General features: G+C 37.9%; 1 protein-coding gene across 3 annotated transcripts in view; it reads left to right on the top strand.

Moving 5' to 3' along the window:
* Nucleotides 1-7,075: 7,075 nt before the first annotated feature.
* Nucleotides 7,076-25,733, top strand: part of TCERG1 (transcription elongation regulator 1) — a 59,391-nt gene continuing 40,733 nt past the window's right edge. The window contains exons 1-8 of one of the 3 annotated variants that reach the window (XM_008569067.1): nucleotides 7,076-7,172; nucleotides 13,258-13,483; nucleotides 14,320-14,472; nucleotides 15,491-15,938; nucleotides 18,503-18,745; nucleotides 22,990-23,052; nucleotides 24,170-24,370; nucleotides 25,117-25,229. In XM_008569067.1, the coding sequence (XP_008567289.1) occupies nucleotides 7,114-7,172; nucleotides 13,258-13,483; nucleotides 14,320-14,472; nucleotides 15,491-15,938; nucleotides 18,503-18,745; nucleotides 22,990-23,052; nucleotides 24,170-24,370; nucleotides 25,117-25,229 (1,506 nt within the window). In that variant the 5' untranslated portion in view covers nucleotides 7,076-7,113. The remainder of the gene's footprint in view (nucleotides 7,173-13,257; nucleotides 13,484-14,319; nucleotides 14,473-15,490; nucleotides 15,939-18,502; nucleotides 18,746-22,989; nucleotides 23,053-24,169; nucleotides 24,371-25,116; nucleotides 25,230-25,733) is intronic. The other 2 variants (XR_550237.1, XM_008569068.1) reach the window with 2 other exon arrangements.

Genomic DNA, 25,733 nt, shown 5'->3' with positions numbered 1-25,733 from the left:
TAGCTATCCTTTCTTCTCAAAGATAGATTCACAAGTTTTTTCTCCCTCCCTTTTGTAGTCATGAGATTTTCTATAAGTTTTGGCATCTTAAAATTACATTTACCATTCTTGTCAGCTTTCCAACAAAAAGTCAAACATGAGATTTGTGTTATTTTAATCTCCTTTCTAAGGATGCTCTTATTCTTTTAAAAAATTTTTTAAAATTATTTTTATTTTTATTTTTTTGGTGGCTGGCTGGTCTGGGAATCTGAACCTTTGACCTTGGTGTTATAACTCTGTGCTCTACCCAACTGAGCTAACCAGCCATCCCCCTGATACTCTTATTCTTTATGTATCAAATTTAGCTTTTGTTGGGATAGTTGGTATCATGATTCATCTTTATTTTCTTATCTGCTGTCAGACTATAGACTAATAATGTAAGCAGATTTTTTGTGTGTGTATCAGTTTAAATACTGTGTCACTCCAGCCCATCTCTGAGTGACCCAAAAAGCTGCTAGTTTTGAGTGGCACTCAGAACAGAAGGCTCTGCAACAGATTCAGGCTGTTGTGCAAGCTGCTATGCCCCATGGGCCATATGATCCAGCAGACCTAATGGTACTTGAGGTCAGTATCAGATAGGGATGCTGTTTGGAGACTTTGGCAGGCCCCCATAGGTAAATCACAGCAGAGACCCTTAGGATTTTGGAGTAAGTCCCTGCCATCATCCACAGGTAATGGCCCTTCTTTTGAGAAACAGCTCTTGGCCTGCTATTGGGCCTTAGTAGAAACTGAACAATTGACTATGGTCCACCAAGTTACCATGCAGCCTGATCTCCCCTCATGGACTGGATGTTATCTGACCCAGCAAGCCATAAGGTTGGGTGTGCACAGCAGCACTCCATCATCAAATGGAAGTGGTATATATGTGATTGGACCCAAGCAGGTCCTGAAGGCACAAGTAAGTTCCATGAGGAAGTGGCCCATATGCCATGGTTTGTACTCCTGCTACACTGCTTTCTCTATCCCAGCCTGCATCTATGGCCTCATGGGCAGTTCCCTATGATAAGCTGACAGAGGAAGAGAAGACTAGGGCCTGGTTTACAGATGGTTCTGCACGATACGCAGGCACCACCCGAATGTGAACAGCTGCGGCACTGTAGCCCCTTTCTGGGACATCCCTGAAGGGCAGTGGTGAGGGGAAATCTTCTCAATAGGCAGGACTTTGGGCAGTGTACCTGGTTGTGCACTTTGCTTGGAAGGAGAAATGGCCAGATGTGCGATTATATACTGATTCATAGGCTGTAGCCAAAGGTTTGGCCAGTTGGTCACAGACATGGCAGGAACATGATTGGAAAATTGGTGAGATGGAAATTTGGGCAAAAGGTATGTGGATGGACCTCTCTAAGTAGGCAAAGGATGTGAATATATTTGTTACCCATGTGAATGCCCATCAAAAGGTGACCTTAGCAGAGGAGGACTTTAATAATCAGGTGGACAGGATGACCTGTTCTGTGGATACTAGTCAGCCTATTTCTCCAGCCACCCCTGTCATTGCCCAGTGGGCTCATGAGCAAAGTGGCCATGGTGACAGGGATGGAGGTTACACATGGGCTCAACAACATGGATTTACACTCACCAAGGCCGACTTGGCTATGGCAACCACTGAGTGCCCAATCTGCCAGCAGCAGAGACTAACACTGAGACCCTGATATGGCACCATTACCTGGGGTGATCAGCTGCTACCTGGTTGCAGGTTGATTACATTAGACCACTTCCATCGTGGAAGGAGCAGTGTTTTGTCCTTACTGGAATAGACACTCTGGATATGGATTTGCCTTCCTGGCATGAAATGCTTCTGCCAAAAGTACTATCTGTGGATTCATAGAATGCCTTATTCACCATCACAGTATTCCACATAGCATTGCTTCTGACCAAGGAACTCACTTCACAGCCAAAGAAATGTGGCAATAGGCTTATGCTCAAGGAATTCACTGGTCTTACCATGTTCCCCATCATCCTGAAGCAGCTGGTCTGATAGAACAGTGGAACGGCCTTTTGAAGTCACAGTAACAGTGCCGGCTAGGTAACAGTACCCTGTAGGGCTGGGGAAAGAGTCTCCAGAAGGCTGTATATGCTCTAAATCAGTGCCCAATATGTGGTATTCTTTCTCCCATAGCCAAGATTCATGGGTCCAGGAATCAAGGGGTAGAAACGGAAGTGGCACCACTCACCATTACCCCTAGTGACCCACTGGCAAAATTTTTGCTTCCTGTCCCCAAGACTTTATGCTCTGCTGGTCTTGAGGTCTTGGTTCCAAGAGGGAGAGATGCTTCCATTAGGAAACACAAAAATGATTCCATTGAACTGGAAGTTAAGGCTGCCACCTGGCCACTTGGGGATCCTCATGCCTCTGAGTCAACAGGCTGAGAAAAGAGTTGCAATGTTGGCTGGGGTGACTGACCCAGACTACCAGGGGGAAGTTGAACTACTACTCCACAATGGAGGTAAGGAAGATTATATCTGGAATAAAGGAGATACGTTGGGGCATCTCTTAGTACTACCATGCCCTGTGATTAAGGTCAATGGAAAGTTACAACGACCCAATCCAAGCAAGACTAAAAATGGCCCAGACTCTTCAGGGATAAAGGTTTGTGTCACTCCACTGGGTGAAGAACCATGACCAGCTGAGGTGCTCACTGAAAGCAAAGGGAATACAGAATGAGTAGTAGAAAAAGGTAGTTATAAATACCAGCTTTAACCACATGACCAGTTACAGAAATGAAGATTTTAATTGTACACCCTATTGTGTTAAGAATATGTGTATGTGTGTGTGTGTGTGTATTCATATATTAAGCAATTATCTTTGTTTTTGTTCTTCTTATTCTTTATAATATTCCATAAGACTTATTGGCTTTATATCAGTTTTTAAATATTGCTAACTTCACATCATGGTATTTGCATTTAAACTATGGGATATCGGGAGAAGGGTAAATACCATCTAAGGACTTTACCTTCTATTCTAGAAAAAGGATTAATGCATTTTCAGTTGTGTGCAAGATAGTTGCATCATGTTACACAGAACTATTACATTATTGTCCCATTTGAAGAGTAAGTAAGTTTTAATGAGATAAGTATGGACATCAAGTTGCAAGGGGTAGACTGTCATGGTTAATTCTAGGTGTCAACTTGATTAGATTGAAGAATGCCAAGAAACCTGATAAAGCTATCTTTTTAGGTGTGCCCATAAGGGTGTTTCCAGAAGAGATTAGTGTGTAGACCTGAGTGGACTGGATGGAAAATATCTGCCGTCAATATGGGTGGGAACCATCCAATCTTCTGGGAGCTAGAGAGAGCAAAAAATGGAGGAAAAGGCTAATCACTCACTCTGTCCACATGAGCTGGGATAGTCTTCTATTCTGTTCATGGACATCAGAACTCGAGACTCTTCAGCTTTTTACACCAATTGCACCATCATCTTCCCTGGTTCTGAGGCCTTCAGACTTGGACTGAACCATACCACCAGCATCCAGTCTGTACACGGCTTGTCATGGGACTCATCAGCCTTCACAACTGTGTGAGCCAATTCCCCTAATATATCCCTTTCATATATTTATATACATATCCTATTGGTTCTGTCTCTGGAGAACCCTGACTAATACAAATACTTTTATGCAGTGCTTTACATTTTAATGTTTCAAGGGCTGTAGTGGATTGAATTATGTCCCCCCAAAACTCACTGAGGCTTGAGTTGTGTCTCCCAGGTTTTATGTATTAGAAACTTGGTCCCCACTGTGACTGCTAAGAGGGTGGGAAATCCTATTATTTGGGTTGAAAGGTAGAGCCTTGAAGAGGTGATTAGATTGTAGGACCATGCTGTGGTGAATGGATTAAAAATGGTTGTCAGGGGCGTGGTTCTAATGGCTTTAAAAGGACAGTGCATGAAGAACTGTCTTTCTCTCCTCTGTCTGCTTCCACTATCTTGCAATGTGGTCACTGTTGCCACCACCAGATGGACTTTGGACCTCCCAGCCTCAGAAACTGTAAGGAAATAAATTTTATTTTCCTTATAAAATACCCAGTTCCATGTATTTTATTATAAGCAATGGAAATGGACTAATACAAGGGCCTAAAATATTTTCTTTATTATTGGAAAACTTCAAATATTAAAAAATAGAGAATGTAGTATCATAAACCCTCATCTACCCATCACCCAACTTCAACAATTACCACGGTACGACTATGCCTTTTCTTCATCTAAACAACCTCCCCCACCTCACACTCTCTCCCCACCTTCCTGTCCCCTACCCTTGTTTATTTTTTTTACTTTTTTTTCCTTTTTTTGTCTTTTTTCGTGACCAGTAACGGGATCGCAACCCTCGGTGTTGCGCCCGTACCGCGACCGGCAACGGGATCGCAACCCTCGGTGTTGCGCCCGCACTGCGCTCAACCAGTGAGCGGACCGGTCTCTATATGGGATCCGAACCCTTGGCGGGAGTGCCGCCCTCTACCGAGTGCGCCACCAGGCCGGCCCTACCCTTGTTTATTTTGAAGCTAATCCCAGATATTACACTATTTCATCTGAAAGTCTTCAGTAGGTATTAGAATATTTTTGGTGTCAACTGGAAATAATAATCGATTAATTAATTTACTCACTGACTTATTTATTGATTGGTTCTGAGCTACATTCAGGGGAAACAGTGACTAAAAAGCATGAACACATTCCCTATTCTCTTAGAGTCTATATTCAACTGGACTTTGAAGTTACTATCTGAGTAACCTTATTTACCTAATTTCTTATTTACTTAGTTACTTTATTTCTCTTTGTCTCAGTTTACTCATATGTGAAAAGGTGACAGTAGTGATATCTTATTGAGATGATTGTTGTGAATAGTAAATAGATAATGTATGGAAATTTGAGCATCAAAATGATTGTAGTTGATTGAGACATATTTAATCTATTGAAAATCCATGAGTCTGGGCCGGCCCGGTGGCGCACTGCTACAGTGCGCCGCTTGGGAGCGCAGCGGCGCTCCCGCCGAGGGTTCAGATCCCACATACAGACCGGTTCCCGCTCACTGGCTGAGCGAGGTGCAGGTGCAGCACTGAGGACTGCGATCCCGTTGCCAGTTCTGGTCCGGTACTTCAGGATAACTAAATAGCCTGTGTTGTTGAAGGAACTCTGTAATTTATAGAAGACTATCAGCTAGTAAATGTAGAAAGTAATATATAATTAGAAAATCATTAGTTTGTCACCCCTAAGGAAAGTATTGATTCAGGAAGAATAAAACCATTAAACCACTAGGTTAATGGTTGACAGGTATGTTGACCATCCCATTTTGCCTGAGATGTTCCTAATTTATAACTGTTATCCAAATGTACTTATTAATAGTACCCCTTTCAGTTTCAGATGTGATGGTTTAGATGGCAAATTACAGGGTCACCCTTTTCATAGGGAATCGGACATTTGTATGAAGTCAAAGTAATATCATGCAGATAATATTCTGGTTACATAGAAGGGTTGAGCAGAGATCACCTTTAAACCCATGTCAATCTTAGCATTGCTAAGGGTGGGACAACCAGGTAGGTATTCATGTGTCTCCTGATGTGATACAACAGAAATACACAACACTGCCTATGAAGTTCTCTTGATAAAAATGTTTAATTTAAATCTGACCAAATCTTCAGATCTAACTTCCTGCTTACAGGAAATACAAGGGTTAGAGGAAGCAATCAGACAGATCCAAAGGTGAAACTGGCCTGGTCCTCAGCAAGTCAGCATCATGATAAAAGGGACTGTTGTTCTAAGGTTAAAAGTGTCTTAAGAGACACAGCAACAAGACACATTGTTTGGTTGTGAATGAGATCCGTATTTGGCCAAACCAGCTCGAAAGGACATCTTGTGGACAGTTGGGGAAATGTGAATATGTTGTTAATTTTGATGGGTGTGAAAATGTTATCTTTTGTTATATAGAAAACTGTGGGCTTTTTTTTTTTAAGAGATACATACAGAAATATTTAGGGGTAGAATGTTATGATATCTATAATTTATTTTAAAATATACACTTCAGCATTAAAAACAATAAAGTGAGTTGGCAGGAAAAGAAATAAGATAAAATATGTAAAACATATTGTTCAATGTTACAATATGTAGTAACAAGTGGTTGAAATGTTACAAAGACATATAGGGTGCTATAGGAGAAGAATCTTACAGGGGAAACTACTTAGATGGGGGTGGCAGGATGTCAAATTTTCTATTTGACGAATGATTCCTGGAGGAAGTAATGTGTACATTGAGACCAGAAAGATAGTGTGGTTATTCAGCCCTCATGTAATTTCCTCCCTTTGATTGTGGTCTGGATTTACTGACTTGCTTCTAATGAACAGAATGCCGACAGAAGTGATAGAATTTCACTTCCAATGTTAGGTTATGAAGTTTGTGGCTTCCAGCGTGGGCATTCTCTCTCTTTCTCAGATTGCTCATGCTGGGAGGACACTGCTATGTTGTGATCAGCCCTATGGAGAGGCCCCTATGGCATGTTGCTATGAATTGAATAGGTCCCCCTAAAATGCATGTACTGGAAATTTGAGGCATGCCTGTTATTGATAACATGGATATAGAGCAGAGTGCTGACATAAGACTCCTGTTATTGTAAACCTGGGAAATAGTTCCTTCCCACAGCAACTCTGTGATTGGTGTAGTCTAGACCCAGGTCGATTTTGATTGGCTCAACCAATGAAAATGGTCTCGGCCTGAGCTCCTAGTGGCCAATATGGCTCCACAATTGGCTCTCCTGGGAGCCGGCAGACACGTGGCCACGCAAGCTGGGCCTAACGCGGGAGGACCCAGTTTTCCTTACCTCGAGAGGGCGCCGGCTGTTCTTCGTTGCCGAAGTCTAATTTCCCATAAAGCCTTTGAGCGACCAATCACGTAGCTGTCTCCATACCACTTTCAAAGTCGGCGGGCCCTTTGCCCAATAGTAAGGCAGATACCGCCCTCAACTCCAGGATTGATGGAAAATTTCACCAATCACCTCATAGGTCTCTGTTATCTCCGCCTCCCTCGCACGGGATTGACGATCCTTCCGGCCAATAAGGAACGCCCGGTCGGCGGGTGGATGAACGCGGCCCTCTGTAATGGCGGAGCGTGGCGGGGACGGGGGAGACGGTGAGCGGTTCAATCCGGGGGAGCTCAGGTAAGGGGCGTCGTCCTCCCTTATATTTCGGCGCGCTGGAGTCCCAGGGGCTAGGCCTGCTGTGCGGAGCTCCTGGGAGGACGATGGGCAGCGGAGCCGCGGCGGCTTGGGGTCAGGACCACATGGGACATATTTCGGCGCGCTGGAGTCCCAGGGGCTAGGCCTGCTGTGCAGAGCTCCTGGGAGGACGATGGGCAGCGGAGCCGCGGCGGCTTGGGGTCAGGACCACATGGGATTGGAGAAGGGGGAAGGGGAAGGCGGCTTGAATGAGAGAACCGGGCTGGGCCGGGGCCGCGGTCTCCTGCGAATTCTCAGGGCGCTCCTTGCGGCTTTCTCGGCGCCCCGCCGCTCCTCGCGGTCCGGGCCCGGCGCTCCCGCCTTGGGGCCCCGCCTCAGCCGCGTGCCACCTCCGCCTCAGCGACCTCAGCCTTCCTCCTGGCTCCGTTCCGCCGCGGGCCTGGATTCCTCATTGGCGCCCCTCCACTTCGCGTTGAACTCCCCGGGAGCCCTCGCCACCCTAGCCCAGCCTCCTTCAAGCCCCCCGCGGCGCTTTGGGGTCCCCACGTTTGCCCTTTTTTCAGGTCTGCCACATCACTTGGTCACTTGCCTTTCTTAACTTCGCGTGGCTTTTTTTTCCTTTCTCTCATTCCTTTATTCCTCATTTCCGTAGTTGTTAACAGCAATAGCAGCATCCGTTAGTTAGGCGCTTACTATGTGCCTTTAAGCCTTTACTTAGGGTTGTTTCATTTAATTCTCACCTTTGGAGCAGGAGCCATTCTCATATTGTAGGCCACAGACCAGAGGCATCCTTAGTTAAGTTATTCGCCCGCCTTACGGGTGAGGAAACTGAGCCTAATAGAGCTTGAGTCGGTAGAACAAGATCGCATAGGTGGAATTGTGGCTCCAGGAAGCGACTTGAACCCGGGCAGCCAGGCTCCAGAGCCTGCATGCAATCTGGATCAGTATTCCATTCGTCTGCTTAGGCCATTGCCCTAAGGAGTGCAGTGACCTTTTTCCCCCTGGAACCTCAATGCCTGTGGAATTTGTAAAAATTCCTACTTAATTTTTGCCTACTTAAAATTATTAAAATACGAGTGACCAAAAAATTTTTTTTGTGAGTGGTTTTTTAGAGGAAAAAAGAGGTACTTATGTTTTATGTATATTCGGTACATATTTCTTTCTGGATGGGAAAAATGTCATTTCAGATGTTCACCTCCCACTCTGAATTGTGCCACTATCAGCATTTGAAAATGAATAAAAGCAGTATAGATTATCAGGACTCTAATGTTGTCTAGAGCTTAAGATGAAGTTGTAGAAGGAAATGGGTATTGTCATTCATGGTTTTAGGAGAAAATAATTTTTTAAAGATTCTGAAAATTTTATTTCTACTTTGGCAGGAATAAAATTTTGTCTTATTTCGTAGATGAATCTCAAATCATATGTATACTTTAGTAATGAGTGACCAAAGTGCATTGTTAGGGTCTTTCAATATTAGTGATGGAAATTTTATTACTGATTCTGATCTCAAAAGGAGTTACTTAATGAGTCTCAGATGGATTTGTTGGGAAACATTTTGCATTTAAAGAGTATCTTTCTTCAGCTGTACGATGAGTAGCTTTTTAGACTTTATTAATAGGCTAGATATTGTTGCAAAACTTATTTGAATAGGGCTTTAATTTGCAAATTAATTTTATTTGCTCTGTTGCAAATATTTCATCCTTTAGCCTCTTGGGTTGGAAGTTGCTTGCAGAGTGTATTGTACAGAGCTTTAGCATTTCTTATGATTTATGAGAAATTAGCTGTTTATATGGCCTCTTTGATGGCAGAAGATGGGGCTTAGTTTTGTATTTTGTATACTGAATGAATTTCATGGTGTGTCCGATATCTGGTAAATAAATGAAGATACACGGTAAATAAATGAAGATAGGAGATTTAGAGATGTCAGCTTATTGGGCTGACATTTAATTGTGTGCTGTGTTACAGTTACTGACCTAGGTGCTGGCAGTAGAGCCCTGAACCAGACCAAAAAAGATGCCTTTGTCCTCAGGAACTTCCAGTGTAATTAAGACTGATCTAAATTCTAAACTAAACCAACCACATCAAATAGGAAATCAGCCTGCAAGTGTGAAGTGACTTATACAGAGTCACTGGGTAGTTGTCAGCAGGGTCTGGACTTAAAACTTACATCTCTCATTCACAGTTTAGACATATAGTTTGCCTCCATATATCTGTGGCATCTTTCCATTTCTGCCCCTCTAATTAAATTATTTGCAGTCTTGTCTTCACCATTGGGGAGATTGCATATCTGGGTAGAGTACTTCTAGAAAAATACATTTATATTTTCATGGTGTTCTTGTGGAATTATTATTATTATTTTTTTTTTGGTTGTTTCTGTTCATGCCAGTATGCTTTTGTTTTCCAAAAGGGTTGTAATTGGAAGGAATGCAAATCACCTGCAATGACCAGAAAATTCAGAGATACAAATGCCATCAATCCCTTTATGGCTCAAGGCCACTAAAGTAACTTTTAGAATCATATTTGTATAGATCCTGTACCTGGGACCTTTGTTTACTTATTAATACTTGCACCTAAGTACTTGCAATCTAAGTTTCTTCACCTGTAAAATGGAAATAAGAATACCTTTATGCTATCACTGACTAGCTGTCTTAAAGTTATTTTTCTGCGCTATTGTTTCCTCTGTAAAAATGGTGTCAAACTTACCTCATTGGGTTGTTAGTATAGATAATGTCCATATAATTGTGCCTAGCATATAGGAACTGCCCGGTGCTATCATTATTAAAACAGTAATGTGGTACAGCAGTATACTAAAGGAGCTATATACTAGTAAATAAAGATAACACAAAAGTACACAAATAAATGAGAGATTTCTTTGTAACACTTATCATAATTGAAAACTCAAATTGGGTAATGAGCCAGAGAGGGGTTGGGAGAGGTTAGAGGTAGGGAAGCAGTTTGAGGTGACATTTGAGCTGAGGCTGACTAATGAGAATGAGCCAATCATGTAAAGATCTGGAGAAGAACATGCCAGGCAGAGGAACAAGTACAAAGGCTTCAAAGTAATGAACTTGAAGTATTTGATGATGAGAAAGGCTAGAGTCTGTGGAAAGGTTAACAAGGGCCACGTTACACAGATAATAATATTTATAGTAATAATAGCTAATATAATACTAATATTAATACCATTTAACACTCACAGTACTATTCCTGTGCTAAAGTTAATAGCAATAGTGATAATAGCTAATGCCTGTATAGCACTTATGTGCTAGGTGCAGCTCCAAGTACTTTATTAGCTCATTTAATCCTCACTGCATGTTCTGGTGAGGTGGTTGTGATGAAGCAATGTATGTAAAGAGCTCAGCACATGTTCTACACCTAACTGACATCCAAAAATGGCAACTTCAGGCTGTTGAAGGGAAAATTATGTAAATTTTGTTACCATCTTAGTGGCAGACTTTTGAAAGCCATTCAGTCTTAGTTAAATTAACAACCAAGTGTCTTTTACAGGTAAAGCACTTTGCTAGGTTTTGTGGGAGAATAAATGTAATGATAGATAGAGTAGTTTCCTGTGTACAGGTACTATCTTAAATGTTTTGTGGGGATCATCTCATTGAACAGAGATATGAGGTAGCTTTTATTTCTATTCCCCACTCATTTATATCTGAGGAAACTCAGACCTAGAAATTATGTAACTAGGTTGACAGCAAAAGGCAGAGCCCTGATATGACTTTTTTTTTGCTGATTCTAGAGCCTAAACGCTTACCCTCAAGCTATAACCAGGAAGTATAAAATTCCAAAGAAAGACATTTTGGAAAAGATTTTTTGAAAAAGTAGAGGCAGACTAAAAGGAAATCTAAGATTAAGATACATTATTAATTCAAAGCTGAAACAATATCTTTCCTTGGTGGTTAACTTTTTTTTCTGCCTTAAGGGTTAAGACATTCCTTCAGTAACAGTGGCCCTCTGTCTTTTGGGAATGCATATAATTTGAAAAAGACTTTCTGATTACTGCGATGCAATCAATATTCCTTTTTGCAGTCACCATTTTTAACTCAAATTTTTAAAAATCTTTTTTTAACATTTATTTGTACATATTTGAGGGGTACAGTGTGTTGTTTCAATACATGAATATACCATACATTGATTCACTTAGAGTTGATAGCATAGCTTTGTCACCATTTTTAATTCATGTATCCTAACCTTCAGAGTGTAGGATCATTTGCAAATTTGGTTAAATATATTTGGTATAGTAGTTCTGGACTTGTTTACAAATCCTAGTGTTCTCTTAGAAGGCCAATTGGTTCTTTATTAGGATTTTTGTGTGTGTCAGAATTGAACTACCACATGGACAATGTCCAAAGGGTAATCATAAACAGGGTTAAAAAATGTAAGAAAGTCAAAAGAGCTTTGTGAAGAGAGATTATAAGAATGACTTTTCATATATACGTAAAGAATATAATTGTTAATCCTCTCTTAAGGACAAAAATGTAGATTTCATGTATAATGTAGAGATTTATAATAGCTACTGGGAAGACCATGATAGGTGCTCAGTAAATTGACTATGGCAAATTGTAGTAAAATAATTTTTATAGTATTTTTGCATACTCTACTTGTAAGGTAGCTTATGTACAGTATCACTTAGGTATTCATTGGTTCATGCAACAAATATTTATTAAGCTCTACTCCGGACAGACCTAACTATGTGCTGCACATAGAAGAGTGAATAGAGTTCCAACTCTGAAGGGGGTTACATGACACCATAGTGTTTAGGACCCATTTGCCTACATTTGAATTCTGGCTTTACCACTGAACCAGCTGTGTGACCTTGGGCAAATTAATGTCTATGTGCTTTTAGTTTCTCATCTGTAAAATGAGGTTAATAATAGTATCCGTCTCATAGGGTTGTTATGATAATTAAATGACTTAATATTTGAAAAGAGCTTAGAGCACTGCCTGGCACATAGTAAGTCCTTTTAAGGGTAAATAATTTTTTTGAAAAAGCACTTGGGGGAAGAGATAGATAAAAAACTATCTTGTGTGATGTTACTTACTTGCTTGAATGTCATGGAGAAAATACACTAGGGAATTTAGCTAGAGAATGAGGGGTGGGTCACGGTGCAGTGCAGGGAAATGCTTCCCTTTAGATAGAGAATATTAGTGATCTCTTCAGCTCTTCCCCCTCCTCCCCCCAAAAACATTGTATTTAGAAGTAATTTCACTCTTAAAGGAAGTTGTAAAAATAAAGGTAGAACACTTAGTGTTAATTTTTTTACCTCCTTTCCTTTGCTTTGTTATTTACTTGAACTCAGGCATGTTCTTTGTTACTCTGAACCATTTGAGGGTAAAAGAGATATATATATTATTATACTTAACTACAGCCCTGTTATCAGCTTCATAAATTTACAGCGATGCAACACCTTATTGCCCGTATTCCAGTGTTGTCAATTGATACAATAATGTCCTTTATAGCATTTTTTCCCTTAAGTACAGAATCTAGGCTAGAGTTAGTATTGTGTTGCCATGTCTCCTTAGCCCTCTTTAATCTGCAGTGTTTCCACAGCCCGCTTTTGTCTTTTATGTACAACATTTACATTTCTGAAGAATGAAGCTTGCCCTCTTTTAATAGAACATTTCTCATTTTGTGTTTATCTAATAGTTCCTCATTATTAATTGAGGTTATAGATTCCTGGCTGAAATAGGTGATGTTGTGTCTCTCTCAGTCACATGTTATCTATCTTTCTTAGATGATATTAGTTTTGATCACCTGGTCAAGGTATTGCCCAATCTCCCTCTTATGTTATTTTTCATCCTCCCTTGCAACTCTAAGCAGCATGTGGGGAGACATTTTAAGACCATCCAGATATCCCTCTCATCCAGATTTCCCCCTAGAGTCAGCATCCATTAATCATTCTTACTGATCCAGTTTTTACCATGATGGTTTGCAAAATGATGATGTTCCAATTCCACGTGGACTTAAAGGCTTTTTAAATTTGATGTAATTAGCAATCTGTAGTTACGTTTTTGTAATTTTGAGAAAGAAAAGCTTATTAATTGCTTTCCTGCACAGGATGGCTCAGCAACAGGCCTTGAGGTTCCGAGGCCCAGCTCCCCCACCAAATGCAGTGATGCGAGGCCCACCACCTCTCATGCGACCTCCTCCACCTTTTGGTATGATGCGAGGCCCTCCTCCGCCACCTCGGCCCCCCTTCGGACGTCCTCCTTTTGATCCTAATATGCCACCAATGCCTCCTCCAGGAGGGATACCTCCACCTATGGGCCCACCACACCTCCAGGTAAAGAATGTAGAGGTTGCCATTTCTTTGTTGGTTTCAGTATCAACATTATATATGGATTTTGCCTTAAAAACTTATATTCTTAAATAGTTTCAATTTATAGGAAAATGGGAATTAAAGAGAACAATCATATATTAATATGTAGCAGTAATAAGTATAAAAATTCAGAACAAATTTTGATGGTGATAGAAAAATATACGTATACAACTAGGAATATATAGGGTAGTTCTTAACCTACCTTTAGCTCTGTGAATTGTTTTTAGTAATTCACCTTTATGGGAAATGAAATATGAAATCTTAAGTGGAGGAAATTTATTTTCAATGACATATATTGCCAGTAAACATATATGTATGTATATTCTTGAGTAGGAAAAAAGAATAAAGGGTTAGGTATATCAAAAAAAAAATTTTTTTTTTGGTTATTCTGGCGTTATTTTGTGAAATAATGTTTCTCATAGTGTTGTTACCTGTTGTGGGTGAGATGTGGAGGCATTGGTGTGCTTGTTATTAAAAGAGGATATAAAAATCAATTTTTTCCTTTTAAAAGTAATCCAGTACCTGGTGTGTGAAAAATGCAGATAAAGTGTAAGGAAGAAAGTGAAATTCACCCATAGTGCTATACCCCAGAGTTCACTACTGTTAGTATTTTGATGTATTTTCTAATCTGTTTAGTAATCATTTTTGTTACAGAGAAACTGCTTACACGACAGGTGAATGTATTTGAATAGACTATAAAAGTTATTTCTCTTACAGTGCTTTACTTTTGGGTAGGATTCAGTAATAATTTGAAGGAAAAAAGGTAACAAGTGACCATTACTTTTCTTGTGAATTAACAGAGACCACCTTTCATGCCTCCACCCATGGGAACCATGCCTCCTCCTCCGGGTATGATGTTTCCACCAGGAATGCCTCCTGTGACTGCTCCTGGTACTCCAGCACTGCCTCCTACTGAAGAGATATGGGTTGAAAATAAAACTCCAGATGGGAAGGTAAATTATAAAGTATGTTTAAGTTATCTCCTTGGTGACAGAAGAGTAAAACTTAAGTGTTCTGGCAGATTGAGATCAATGATAGTACCCTTATCAATTAAGAAGGAGCAAAGGATGGGGATGGACTCTAGGAAAAGCGGACTGGATTGGACTTCTGTGCAGGTATAAAGTTGACTGGAGTGCTAACATACATTTGCCTGTGATTCTGGAAGTTTATATTTTAAATAATATGTCACTGGTTTCTAAGACCATCCCCAGATTTGGTGATTCACTAGTGGGATTCACAGGACTCAGCATATATTTATACTCATGCTAAGACTAATTACAGTGTAAGGATTCAAAGCAAAAGTAGTGAAGAAAAAAGGCGCCTGGGGTGAAGTCTGAAAGGAAACCAGGCACAAGCTTCCAAGCGTCCTTTCCCAGTGGAATCACATAGGACCATGTTTAATTCCTCCAGTATGGAATGGTGACACATCTGTGATGTTTTGTCTACCAGGGAAATTTGCCTGAGCCTTGGAGTCAAGGGTTTTTATTGGGGGCTGGTCACATAGGTACCATCTGCCTAGCACATACCAAAATTCCAGACTCCCAGAAGGAAAGCAAATGTTTCAGCATAAACTGCATTGAATGGATGGCTTAGGCACAGTGAGCCATTCCTATTAGTGAGGGAATAGTGGTAAACTTCCTGAAAACCAAGTTCCCATTCTCCAGCCAAGCGCCAACTTTGTAAACAGGGCTTTTCTAAGGATAGTAGTCTCAGGCCTGCTATATTAACTTTCTGCACAAAATGTAACATTGGTTTTGCTTTTTGTGTGTTAAAAGTTCAGTGTCCTTATTATAGGAAATTGGGCAGTGAGGGGAAGAAATTATGTGTAGTCCTTTATTGACTAGCCTGTTTTGGTATACTTTCTCTTTTCTAAGTTATCTTTAAATACCTTTTAAGATAAAATATAGTTGCATTATTTTTAAAAAATAGTTGGCAGATTTTGTGATACCAGCGATTTTGCTTCCTCTGCAGGTTTATTATTATAATGCTCGGACACGTGAATCTGCATGGACCAAGCCAGATGGAGTTAAGGTTATTCAGCAATCAGAACTGACACCTATGCTTGCAGCCCAGGCGCAGGTTCAGGCTCAAGCCCAGGCACAGGCACAGGCACAGGCACAAGCCCAGGCGCAGGCACAGGCACAAGCTCAAGCTCAAGCTCAAGCCCAGGCCCAGGCTCAAGCTCAGGCCCAGGCCCAGGCCCAGGCCCAGGCCCAAGCCCAAGCCCAGGCCCAGGCCCAGGCCCAAGCACAAGCACAAGCTCAGGCCCAGGCACAAGTGCAAGCACAAGCAGTAGGAGCATCCACCCCTACAACCAGTAGCCCAGCACCTGCAGTATCCACTTCAACATCATCATCTACCCCATCCTCTACCACTTCTACCACAACAACTGCCACGTCAGTTGCACAGACAGTATCAAGTGAGTACCAGCCAGCTTGTGTTTTCATTTAGGGGCTAGAGTGCATTCCAAAATGATAGTAATGTTTCTTTTATTATCCTTGATGTTATGTAAAATACATTTTTGACGTTAAAACTTTTGGGTTAGGGAAAGACAGAAATTTACATTAGTAGAAGAAATTATTTGCCCAGTTGCAGTTTATGGAGCTAAGCTGGGGAAGTGCAGAGTTAGCTATTCACCTTGGCCAACAGTAATGCTGGGTGCTGTGGGGTTTGCAAACTATGTGTAAGTCTTGGCCCCTACCTTATGGAGTTCTCAATTTTTCATAAGAAACAATTAGGGAATAGTGTGTAAAATTATACAGTGAATATAAAAGATGTAAGAATTAGAGAAATGGAGAGATGAGTGGGTAGATTATGTGGCTATTGAGGTATATCATGAAGGATGTTGTGGGGTAGGATTTGAGTAGGCTCACAAAGGATTTTCAGGTAAAAGGAACAGTATGAACAAAGGTCAGGAAATGAGGGTAAATAGTTTATGGAATTGTTAGGAAACTTTTCTTATATGGAAGTTTATATTGGTTAATCGACTAGTGAAACTGGCTTATGAAAGGTCTTAAAAACCAGGAAAATGGATGAGACAGGCCCCCTACTGAAATATTTGTAATAATTGTAATATTTTGGAAGATTTTTCTGTTGCTGTTCTTTTGGGTAGAGTTGAAATCAGGAAGACTTATTAGGAACTTTTCAACAATCCTTCTCAGAGGTGGGTAGGTCCTAGGATGGAGTGCAGACAGATAAAATGAGAAGTTGCAATAGAAGCAGTCAGAACGATAGATATAAAGTCACATAGGCCCAAAGGTTAGGTCTTTTCTAAAAAAGGTGAGAGTTGATTAATAGCAGATTTCAAGATGAAGAGAGATGACTATTAATTTGCTTAAAAGAATGTCATTAATATCTATACTACTTATTCTGCTTTTTTTGTTCTTTTTTTTTTTTTTGTATGTGGATGTTGCTACTTTGCAGGCTGAGACTGAGCCCCAAAGTACTTAAATAATGATTTTATTGATTTGATTATTTGTTATGATGCTGGTCTGAAGATATATAGCTATCCCTGCAGGGTGATTATAATATGTATTATTTTATTACCTGTATAATGGATAAGAATAAGAAAAAAAGGTGTTTACCTTTTTTTTTTCCTGGTAGCTTCAGGGACTTGGGAATTATTAGTGTGTAAGAAATATGTATATGTGAGAAATTTAATCATAGCGGGTTCAAATTTGAATTTATTTTATAGTTACAAGAAATAACTGAAAAACTAAGGTGCATGTAATCTGGACATAGTTTTTAAAGGCCCTATGTAATATTTTTTAGACATTTTGGGTGGAAATATAGTAAACAGGAAAATGTAAATAGTTTACAAGTCTGTTTTCTTTTGTAGCTAAGGCAAATTTTGATAGAAGTATAACAGTCATACTAGCTAGCTGATTGAGGGTCTTTACCTTTTTATAGGCTTAGTGCTTCCAAAACCTGTGTGGCAAAGCGGAAAACTGACAGTTTTTATGGAGTAATGGGAAAAGGGGATTAATAAAAGCAATGTAGTTCTCTGTGGAGGCTCTGTGTTGCTTAAATTTTCTTCCCTGCCTTTTTAGGAAAGAGAAATAGTAGAATTTCATTTTGTTTTGAGAGAGGTAGGTAGCTAGATATTTTAACTACTCTGTATATATATTCCATTTCTATATCAGAGTGATTGTCAGTAAGCTCAAAGCTATCTTGTGATTATCAACTATTCTATTAAAAAATACTGTTTGTCATTTCGCATGCTATCCTTCAGTGATTGGGAGGCCTTTTTTCTAAGAACAAAGTAGCAAGATCATGTTCTTTTTATTGCTTTTAAACATCAGTTTTGATGTTGTCTTTCTGAATATTCCTGTTTTTATTTTACTTACTTCAGTATCATAGAGTGTTTTAATACTACAATTTTAATATTTCTTTGGTATATATAGTCACTTCTCTTTTTTAATTAAGATCTGAGGCTTGGTTAGTAGTATATTTTGAGGCATAGTGCTTCATTACCTACTTTAGCAGATGGAGTTAGTAGGAATTTACCCACAAGTCTCAGGTACCATTCTCCAGTTTCCCATTTAATTCTTTTATTGCTTTTATCCCTTTCCCTTTATGATTCATGGTCACTAGTCAAATTCAAAAAATCCTGTGCTGGAATGTAGGAGGACTGTGTTGAATGAGTACTTTTTTCCATCTTCATTGGTATACCTTCCCAGTTGAAATTTGATTCCCCATAACTCATTTTATTTTCCTGACTGTAGTATTTTTTTTGTGCTCTCTTACAGTTAGAAATGGTATTTGGGTCTTGATTTACACCCCTCTACATTTACCCCATTTCACTTAGTATTTTAGGGTTTTTTTATATTTAACTATTTTCAAGCTTTTTGAAGACCTTTTGACAAATTTCTTGCAGTGCATGGAATGGACCCTTAAATACTTACTGAATGAGTGAATGATGAGTGAATATAGTAATATGTTTTATAAAGGAATGATACATGTTTTTGTTTTATCTTTTATCAGCACCTACAACACAAGATCAGACCCCAAGTTCTGCTGTTTCAGTTGCCACGCCTACAGTTAGTGTTTCAACTCCTGCTCCTACAGCCACACCTGTGCAAACTGTTCCACAGCCGCATCCCCAGACATTACCTCCTGCTGTTCCTCATTCAGTACCTCAGCCAACAGCAGCAATACCTGCTTTTCCACCAGTAATGGTACCTCCATTTCGTGTTCCCCTTCCTGGCATGCCAATTCCACTTCCAGGTAAACCAGCAGATTATAATAGTCCTTCCAGCTATGTTTCCATATTGTCAGTTAGTTTGTTCTCATGTGTCTGTTGCATTTAAAATTTGCCTTGAATCTCACCTGTTTGAAATGTTTTTGAAAGATTCATGGCTAACTGCAATATTTTCTCTTAAGTTTTGGTAAATGTTCTTTTTTTGTTGTTGTTTACATGTCTTAAAATTAGAACCACATTTAAAGCTACACTTATTTTGGATAATGGCCTCAGTGAATTAAAAATGATCATCTTTTTGTGTAAATATGTTCTAAATGAAATATTTTTCAGTGATTTAGTCTGTGAAGCTGAGAAATCACAAGTCATAATAGCTAACACAAGTTGAATGATTTATATACTGTGCTCTGTTCTAAGCACATTACATGTGTTGACCCTTTAATTTTCACAACCATTTTATGAAGTAGGTATACAGACAGGTTAAATTACTTGCCCAAGGTCACATAGCTAATAAGTGATATGTTGGGATTTGAGCCTTTCCCCCCAGATCCAGATACCAAGCTCTTAATAACTCTTTATGCTGGGAAGAACATGTAAATCACTTAACTGTAAAAAAAATTTATATAAATCAGAAACCAAAAGGTTCCCTTGTAACACTTGTGAAGTAAAGTATAACATACATCACTTAAAAGTTTAAATTGTTACGGTGAATTCATGTGTTTTATTGTCTTAGGAGAAAATATTTTAAGACTAAAAAAATAATTAAAAGATTATAGAGTAGAATTCTTCCCATAGGGATTAAATAGAGATCATGTTGGGCATTCTAATTTGAATGCATTTTCTGTTCTCAAACTCATTTAATCCTTGATCGATGGTCCATTCTCCTTGTACTGTGGTTGAAAATATTGATACATTAGATAGGTCAAGTGCACAGGGCTAGTTTGTAGCAAAGATGAATAGAACCTAGGCCTCTTTTCTCTCAATTTCTCATTCCTTGCACTATTTATTATTGCCACTTAACTAGTTTCTGTATACGAATAGTGTTGTGATACAGCTATTTCTTAGATTTGTACACATCTTAATTACTATTGCTCTGGTCGTCTTTTTCCTGTGGCCGCTTTGAAAAGGACACTTTCAGATATTACACCTTGGCAAGAAAGAAACCAAAAATTTCAAGAATTAGTTTTTGTTGTTTTGATTTGATTGAAAAACCTTTTACACATTGTGGATGTAGAGTAAGATAATCAAGTGCCCAGTATGTGATGTCTGGGAAACTCAAATCATTTAAAAATAAGAAGAAAACCGAAAATGTTTTCTGTAATACTAGGGGTTATCCCTTTTCTAAATTAAAGACAAGCAGCTGGTTAATTTCCTCTAGATATAATTTTTGTAGGGAACAAAATGGTAAAGAGAGAATAGCTTGAAATTTGTCACAACCTCTTCTTGTAATCTTGGTCTGCTTTAGGGTTAAGGACAATATTAAGACCAGGTACTGGATTCTGAGTGATCTGAAGGAGGGAGGTAAGGTTGTTAATTCTGTAGAGAGAAGACTAAGGTAGTGTGTTAATATTGTTGAAGTATTTTGAAAGGCTGTTGTTTGAAAGGACTTTTGTTTTTTTATAGGTTCTTATTAATAGGTGAAAGGTACAGAATGGCAAAATTCATTTCTATAAAAAGTGGAACTTTGTCACAATAAAATCCCTTCATCTATAGCTGCATTTTGATGTTATGGTCTCCCTTGACCCTCGACCAATCAGTAATAATATAGGACAGATGATGGTCACCATTTGGGTTGCCAAATGAGGTGATACCTGTAAAGTTTAACAGTAAAGGGCATTCAGTAGATTCCAGCCACTAATGACATTTTATAGGTCAGTTGGAAGAGAACTTGAATTTGATAGTCTATAAGGTTTTACCTAAGATACCAAGACTCTTTGGAAAGGGAGCTAATGTGTTACAGAAAGTGATGATAATATTTTTATATATTAAGGCATTTCTGATGTTAATATTCATTTTCCTCATTTTCCCTTTCAATTCAGTCCTATAAGGTGTTGTAGTGAAAAAGACAAAGAAGATTTGTTTTTCTTCTCCCAAAATCTTTGTTTGGTTGTATGTATAATGAAATTTATCTCTATGTGTTTTTCCTTTATTTCAACTCAGCAGTAAGGGGAACAGGAGGAATTTGTACCTTAAATTTGTACAGGATTTGTACAGGAGGGATTTGGAGCCTTACATTTTATTTGAAATAGTACTGTCTGGCTCTAATAAAAATGATTAAGGAAGGAGATAGTCAAATGAGATGACAAGAAGGAGTGAGAATTAGGTAAAATGCAGGAATAGCAGGGGAATTTGGGGGTGCTAAATTGGATTAGGATTATAGCATTTCTACTTGTAAAACTATGCAATCTTATTTGGAATTTTAAGAAATTTACTGTCAGTGACATCAGAATTATCCGGAGTGCTAATTGGAATTTTCTAATAGAGTATAACTTTGAGGACAGAGTTGAAGGAAAACTGGACAAATGCTTTCTTTCTTTTTTTAAAAAAAGGGTTAAGAATTTAGATGTTTAGTTATTTTGTATTTATTATATGCATGTAATCACCTTGAGAAAAAACCCTAGATGTATTTTTTTAGTTTGAGAAAAAACATTTATGACTTTTCAGTATGGTCTTATATTTTGATAGTCAAATAGAAGAGGTCTGTGTTAGCTTGATTGATTTTTAACAATGGCTGTTAAGCCTAAATATGAATAGATTTGATTCTCTTCTGTTTAAGTTGTATAGTTAAAATTATTTATTGGAGGATGGTTTTGGAGAACAGTCTTTGAGAATAAAGCTTGTGTATTCTAAAAATTGAATTTCTAGTGCTGGCTTTCTAGCTTCAGTAGTCCTGCAGATGGCAGTATTTATACTAATTTAATCTTAATATATGCTGTAACTTCCTTAACCAAATGAGTTTTTTCATTGCTTTCTTCCAACATTAGGGAAAATAAAAATATGCATATAACTTTATTCAGCATGTTTTTATGATCCAGTTTTTATGTTAGTTTGAGTCAATAGAAAGTTTAGCTTTAATATTCTTTATGTAAAACAGAATTGAGAAACTAAAGGCACTTTTCAAAAATTGGCAGTATTTTTGTGTGTGTGTGTGAACATAGTTACATTATTTACAAACCCAATGGTTTAGTTTTAATTTTAGTCTCTGAGTCAGGAGAAATTTCTTTTTCTCTCCTTTAGTGGGGAAAATAGTTTATTATTTTTAATTTTTATGGGTACCAAACTAAGTTTAGTTTTTCCAGCTGGAAAAAAAAATAGAGTTTATTTTCCCTATACATTTCTTCAGCCTTTTCCACTAAAAAAATTTTTTAAATTCATTTTCAATTTTGAATTTCCTCAGTTAATCAGTCTTAGTTTTTCAGCTTTTCATTCCCTTTTTAATTACCGTTGTAATGCATCATGATGAGGCTTCATTCTTCTAAGAACTGTACAGAATTCCCATTCTTAATATAAATGCTGCTACTTTAGCTGGCTTAGATAGAGAGGTTTCTGGAGCCCATATTATAGTCATTAACATATTAAAGGGGCTGTATGTTTCTTAATGTTTTAGCCTGCCTGCATAGTGTTCCAAGCCCATGGGATTCCATAGAGCAGGCACTAAACATGGCTCTTTTGTTACCAGTTGAATGCCACTCTCCTCTTCATCTTTGCCTTTCTTTTATTTAAAGTATTATATGCAGTGGAATATTTGGATCCATCTCATACCCTACCACCCTTCTTTGTCCTATCTTATTCTTTTTTTACTTCTGCATGGTTGTGTTCCATGCCTCAGCTCCTACATGTAGTCTCAGCTTAGCAGCAGCATAGAGAAAGTGTCTTGTCAGTGTCATGCTGCATCAGCTTTTCACTGATATCTAAGCAACAGCAGCATGGGTTCGATGTCCTGTGGGAAAATGTCCCGCATGAGAATTTGTTAACGTACGTGTAATGAAGGGGCTTTCTTTTGTTGAATTTTAAACTCTTGAGACTCCTTCAGAAATTATCAGAGCTGGTTTGATAAAAAGGTAATTGATGCAATAAATAATTAATTATTATTATCGGATTTGGCACCACTTCCCATAAAATGTCGAAATGAAAAGAAATTTTACTCCATTCTTCGTCTTTTTCATTGGAAATAGCTTTCTAAATTGTAGTGGTAAATTATTTCCCTGAATCCCAGTGGTAGCTGACATACAATGGCAGCTTTCCAACATATGCTTGCTTATCCATTTTACAGGTGTAGCAATGATGCAAATAGTCAGCTGCCCGTATGTAAAGACAGTCGCTACCACCAAGACCGGTAATTTTTAAAACCATCTTAGTTTGTTTTGTCTGTAAGTTGGCATGGTAGTGAATGTTGTTGTTTATCCTTTTATTTTTTTTCTTTGCCCAAGTGAGTGGATTTTTTTATATTTTTCTTTTTAATGAGCAGTGTAAATGCAGTTGTCATATTTGGCCAACACTTATTTTCCCAGTTGCCTATAGTTATTAGCTTCTTTGGTTCACAAAGCAAATAAGGTCAGATCACTTTATATCTTAATTTATGTAATAAGTGTAAACAACTTCATTCTCATATTCATAACATTTAATTTTATTTTTGATGTGTGTTTTTAAGTTAAATATAAAAAAATCATTTCCATGTGTAAAGTGATGTGATTATGCTTGCATGCTAGTGAGTATATGTGTGTGAATATTCGTGTGTATAGTTAACATTTACATTTTAAAGTTATTGAAATAAGATAACTTCCTAAAACTTAAATACTAGTATAGGATTTTAGAATTTTTTTTTCAATTTTGATTCACATATCCTTATTTTAGTAGTATTTTATTTATACAGTATCAACTTATTTGGCTATATTGTAAAAAAATATATAAATCTTGGCATATCTTTTAAAAAGTAGAAGCATCTTTGCTCTCTTTTAGGAAAAGAGTAAACTGACAAAGAGTTTACAGGGCTATCTGACTTAATCACCTAAATTTGATAAGCTCAGTCATTTACTTTAAACCTGAGAATTTAAAAATTCATACCTTTTTAGGTATCTTAGAACTACAAAATAATTTTGTCTCAGGAAATATGCTCAGTAAATATGTCTGTTGTCTTTATTTTATTAGAATTTGAGACATTTTTATAAAAATGTTTCTATTCATAAGTAGAGAATGTACCGTGTCACTTACTATGTAAAGACTTGCTCATAAATGAGACCCAAATTTCTGACTGTTTTTAAGGTATTTCTTGGGTTGAATTACTGTGTCTAATTGAAATTAGAACTAAAAAACCAGGGAAATAGAATTAATATTTAAATCACCTTTAAAAAGGTATTTTGGTATATTTAATATAAAAGTTTAGCTCATATTTAGAATTTATTTTGTATTGCAATTTGATACTCTGATCTAATTTTTTATTATTCTTTTTTTAGGTGTATTGCCAGGAATGGCCCCTCCTATTGTACCTATGATACATCCCCAGGTTGCTATTGCAGCTTCACCTGCTACCTTAGCTGGAGCAACAGCAGTTTCTGAGTGGACTGAATATAAAACAGCAGATGGGAAGACATATTATTATAATAATAGAACATTAGAATCAACCTGGGAAAAACCCCAAGAGCTAAAGGAAAAAGGTATAATTGTTTTAATGACTTGGGACATGGTATGAGGTATAATAAGAATGCTGTTTTAAATTCTCAGTTAATTTTTGTTTAGCATGTTTGAGAGATTTTTCTAATAATGTAGTTGTTGGATTATTTATTTCTACTGAATTGATAAATATATATTTATTTAAAAAGCCAGCTGTTCTACTTACATGTTTGTCCTGTATATACATATTTTTTACTGTTGTCAGGAATTGTATAATTATTGTTATCTTTATTGAGATTGATAATACTGATCAGGAAGGAATGTGTATGTTGTACTAGGGTACTTGAAAAAGTTTGTGGAAAAACAGTATTAAAAGATAATATGAATCTTAATGAACTTTTTGGAAGTAGCCTTGTGTGTGTTCTGAAGAAAAAAAATTTAGGCCCTTGGGGTCTTAGCTGTAGAAGACTCATAATTTTCTGTATCACAAGCCCCTGTTGCTGTTTCTAAATATCTTAGTATCTCATCCCTTTCAGCAAAATGAATGATCGGTACAAATATGTGAGTGACCTGAAAGACTTTATGTCCCTTTTAAGTCAGTAGGTCTTCTCTAAAGATAATTTCTTGATTGGTACAGCAAGGTATTTGAAATTGAACATTATATTAAATTCAAGTCAATGATATTACAAGGAAGGACATTTTATCTTTATGGTTAATAACTAGAAATGGAATGTCTTAACTGCTTATTCTCTGAAAGTTCTTGATTGACATTATGTTAATTTTGTAATAGAAAAATTAGAAGAAAAGATTAAAGAGCCAATCAAAGAACCCTCTGAAGAGCCTCTGCCAATGGAGACAGAGGAGGAAGATCCTAAAGAAGAGCCTATAAAGGAGATAAAGGAGGTAAAGGGCCGTGACCCGTTAACCTTGGAGCCAGCATTAATTGTTTGGTATAGTTTACTTATAACTGCATATCTATTTGATATACTTTTAAGTAATTCTTATGAATTTGATCTCTGAAATTTTAGGGTTCTTTGAAGTTTCTGATTCATTTTTTCCTTTGAAAGTTTCATTAAATTACTTTCTATATTAAACTGAGGCCTGTAGAAAGGAAGTGCCTTGGACCAGAGCTTGGACCTAATCTCCAATCTCCCGACTTATAGACTGGTGCATGTTAAAATTATTATTATTATTATTATTATTATTATTATTTAAAAGATGACCGATAAGAGGATCTTAACCATTGACTTGGTGTTGTCAGCATCACATTCTCCCAAGTGAGCCAAAACTTCATATTTAGGGATTGTTAGATATATTTTACCTGTCCTCTCTGCTGTAGTGTTCTGGCATGAAATGATCCCTTTAGAGCACTCAGAGAGTTCTGCTTTGCGGAAACTTCCTTTATTC

The sequence above is a fragment of the Galeopterus variegatus genome, unplaced genomic scaffold, assembly GCF_000696425.1.
Source record: "Galeopterus variegatus unplaced genomic scaffold, G_variegatus-3.0.2 Scaffold462, whole genome shotgun sequence".
In the NCBI taxonomy this organism is placed as follows: Eukaryota; Metazoa; Chordata; class Mammalia; order Dermoptera; family Cynocephalidae; genus Galeopterus; species Galeopterus variegatus.
Note: the sequence above shows the minus strand (reverse complement) of the source record. Positions and strands in the feature narration are given on the sequence as shown.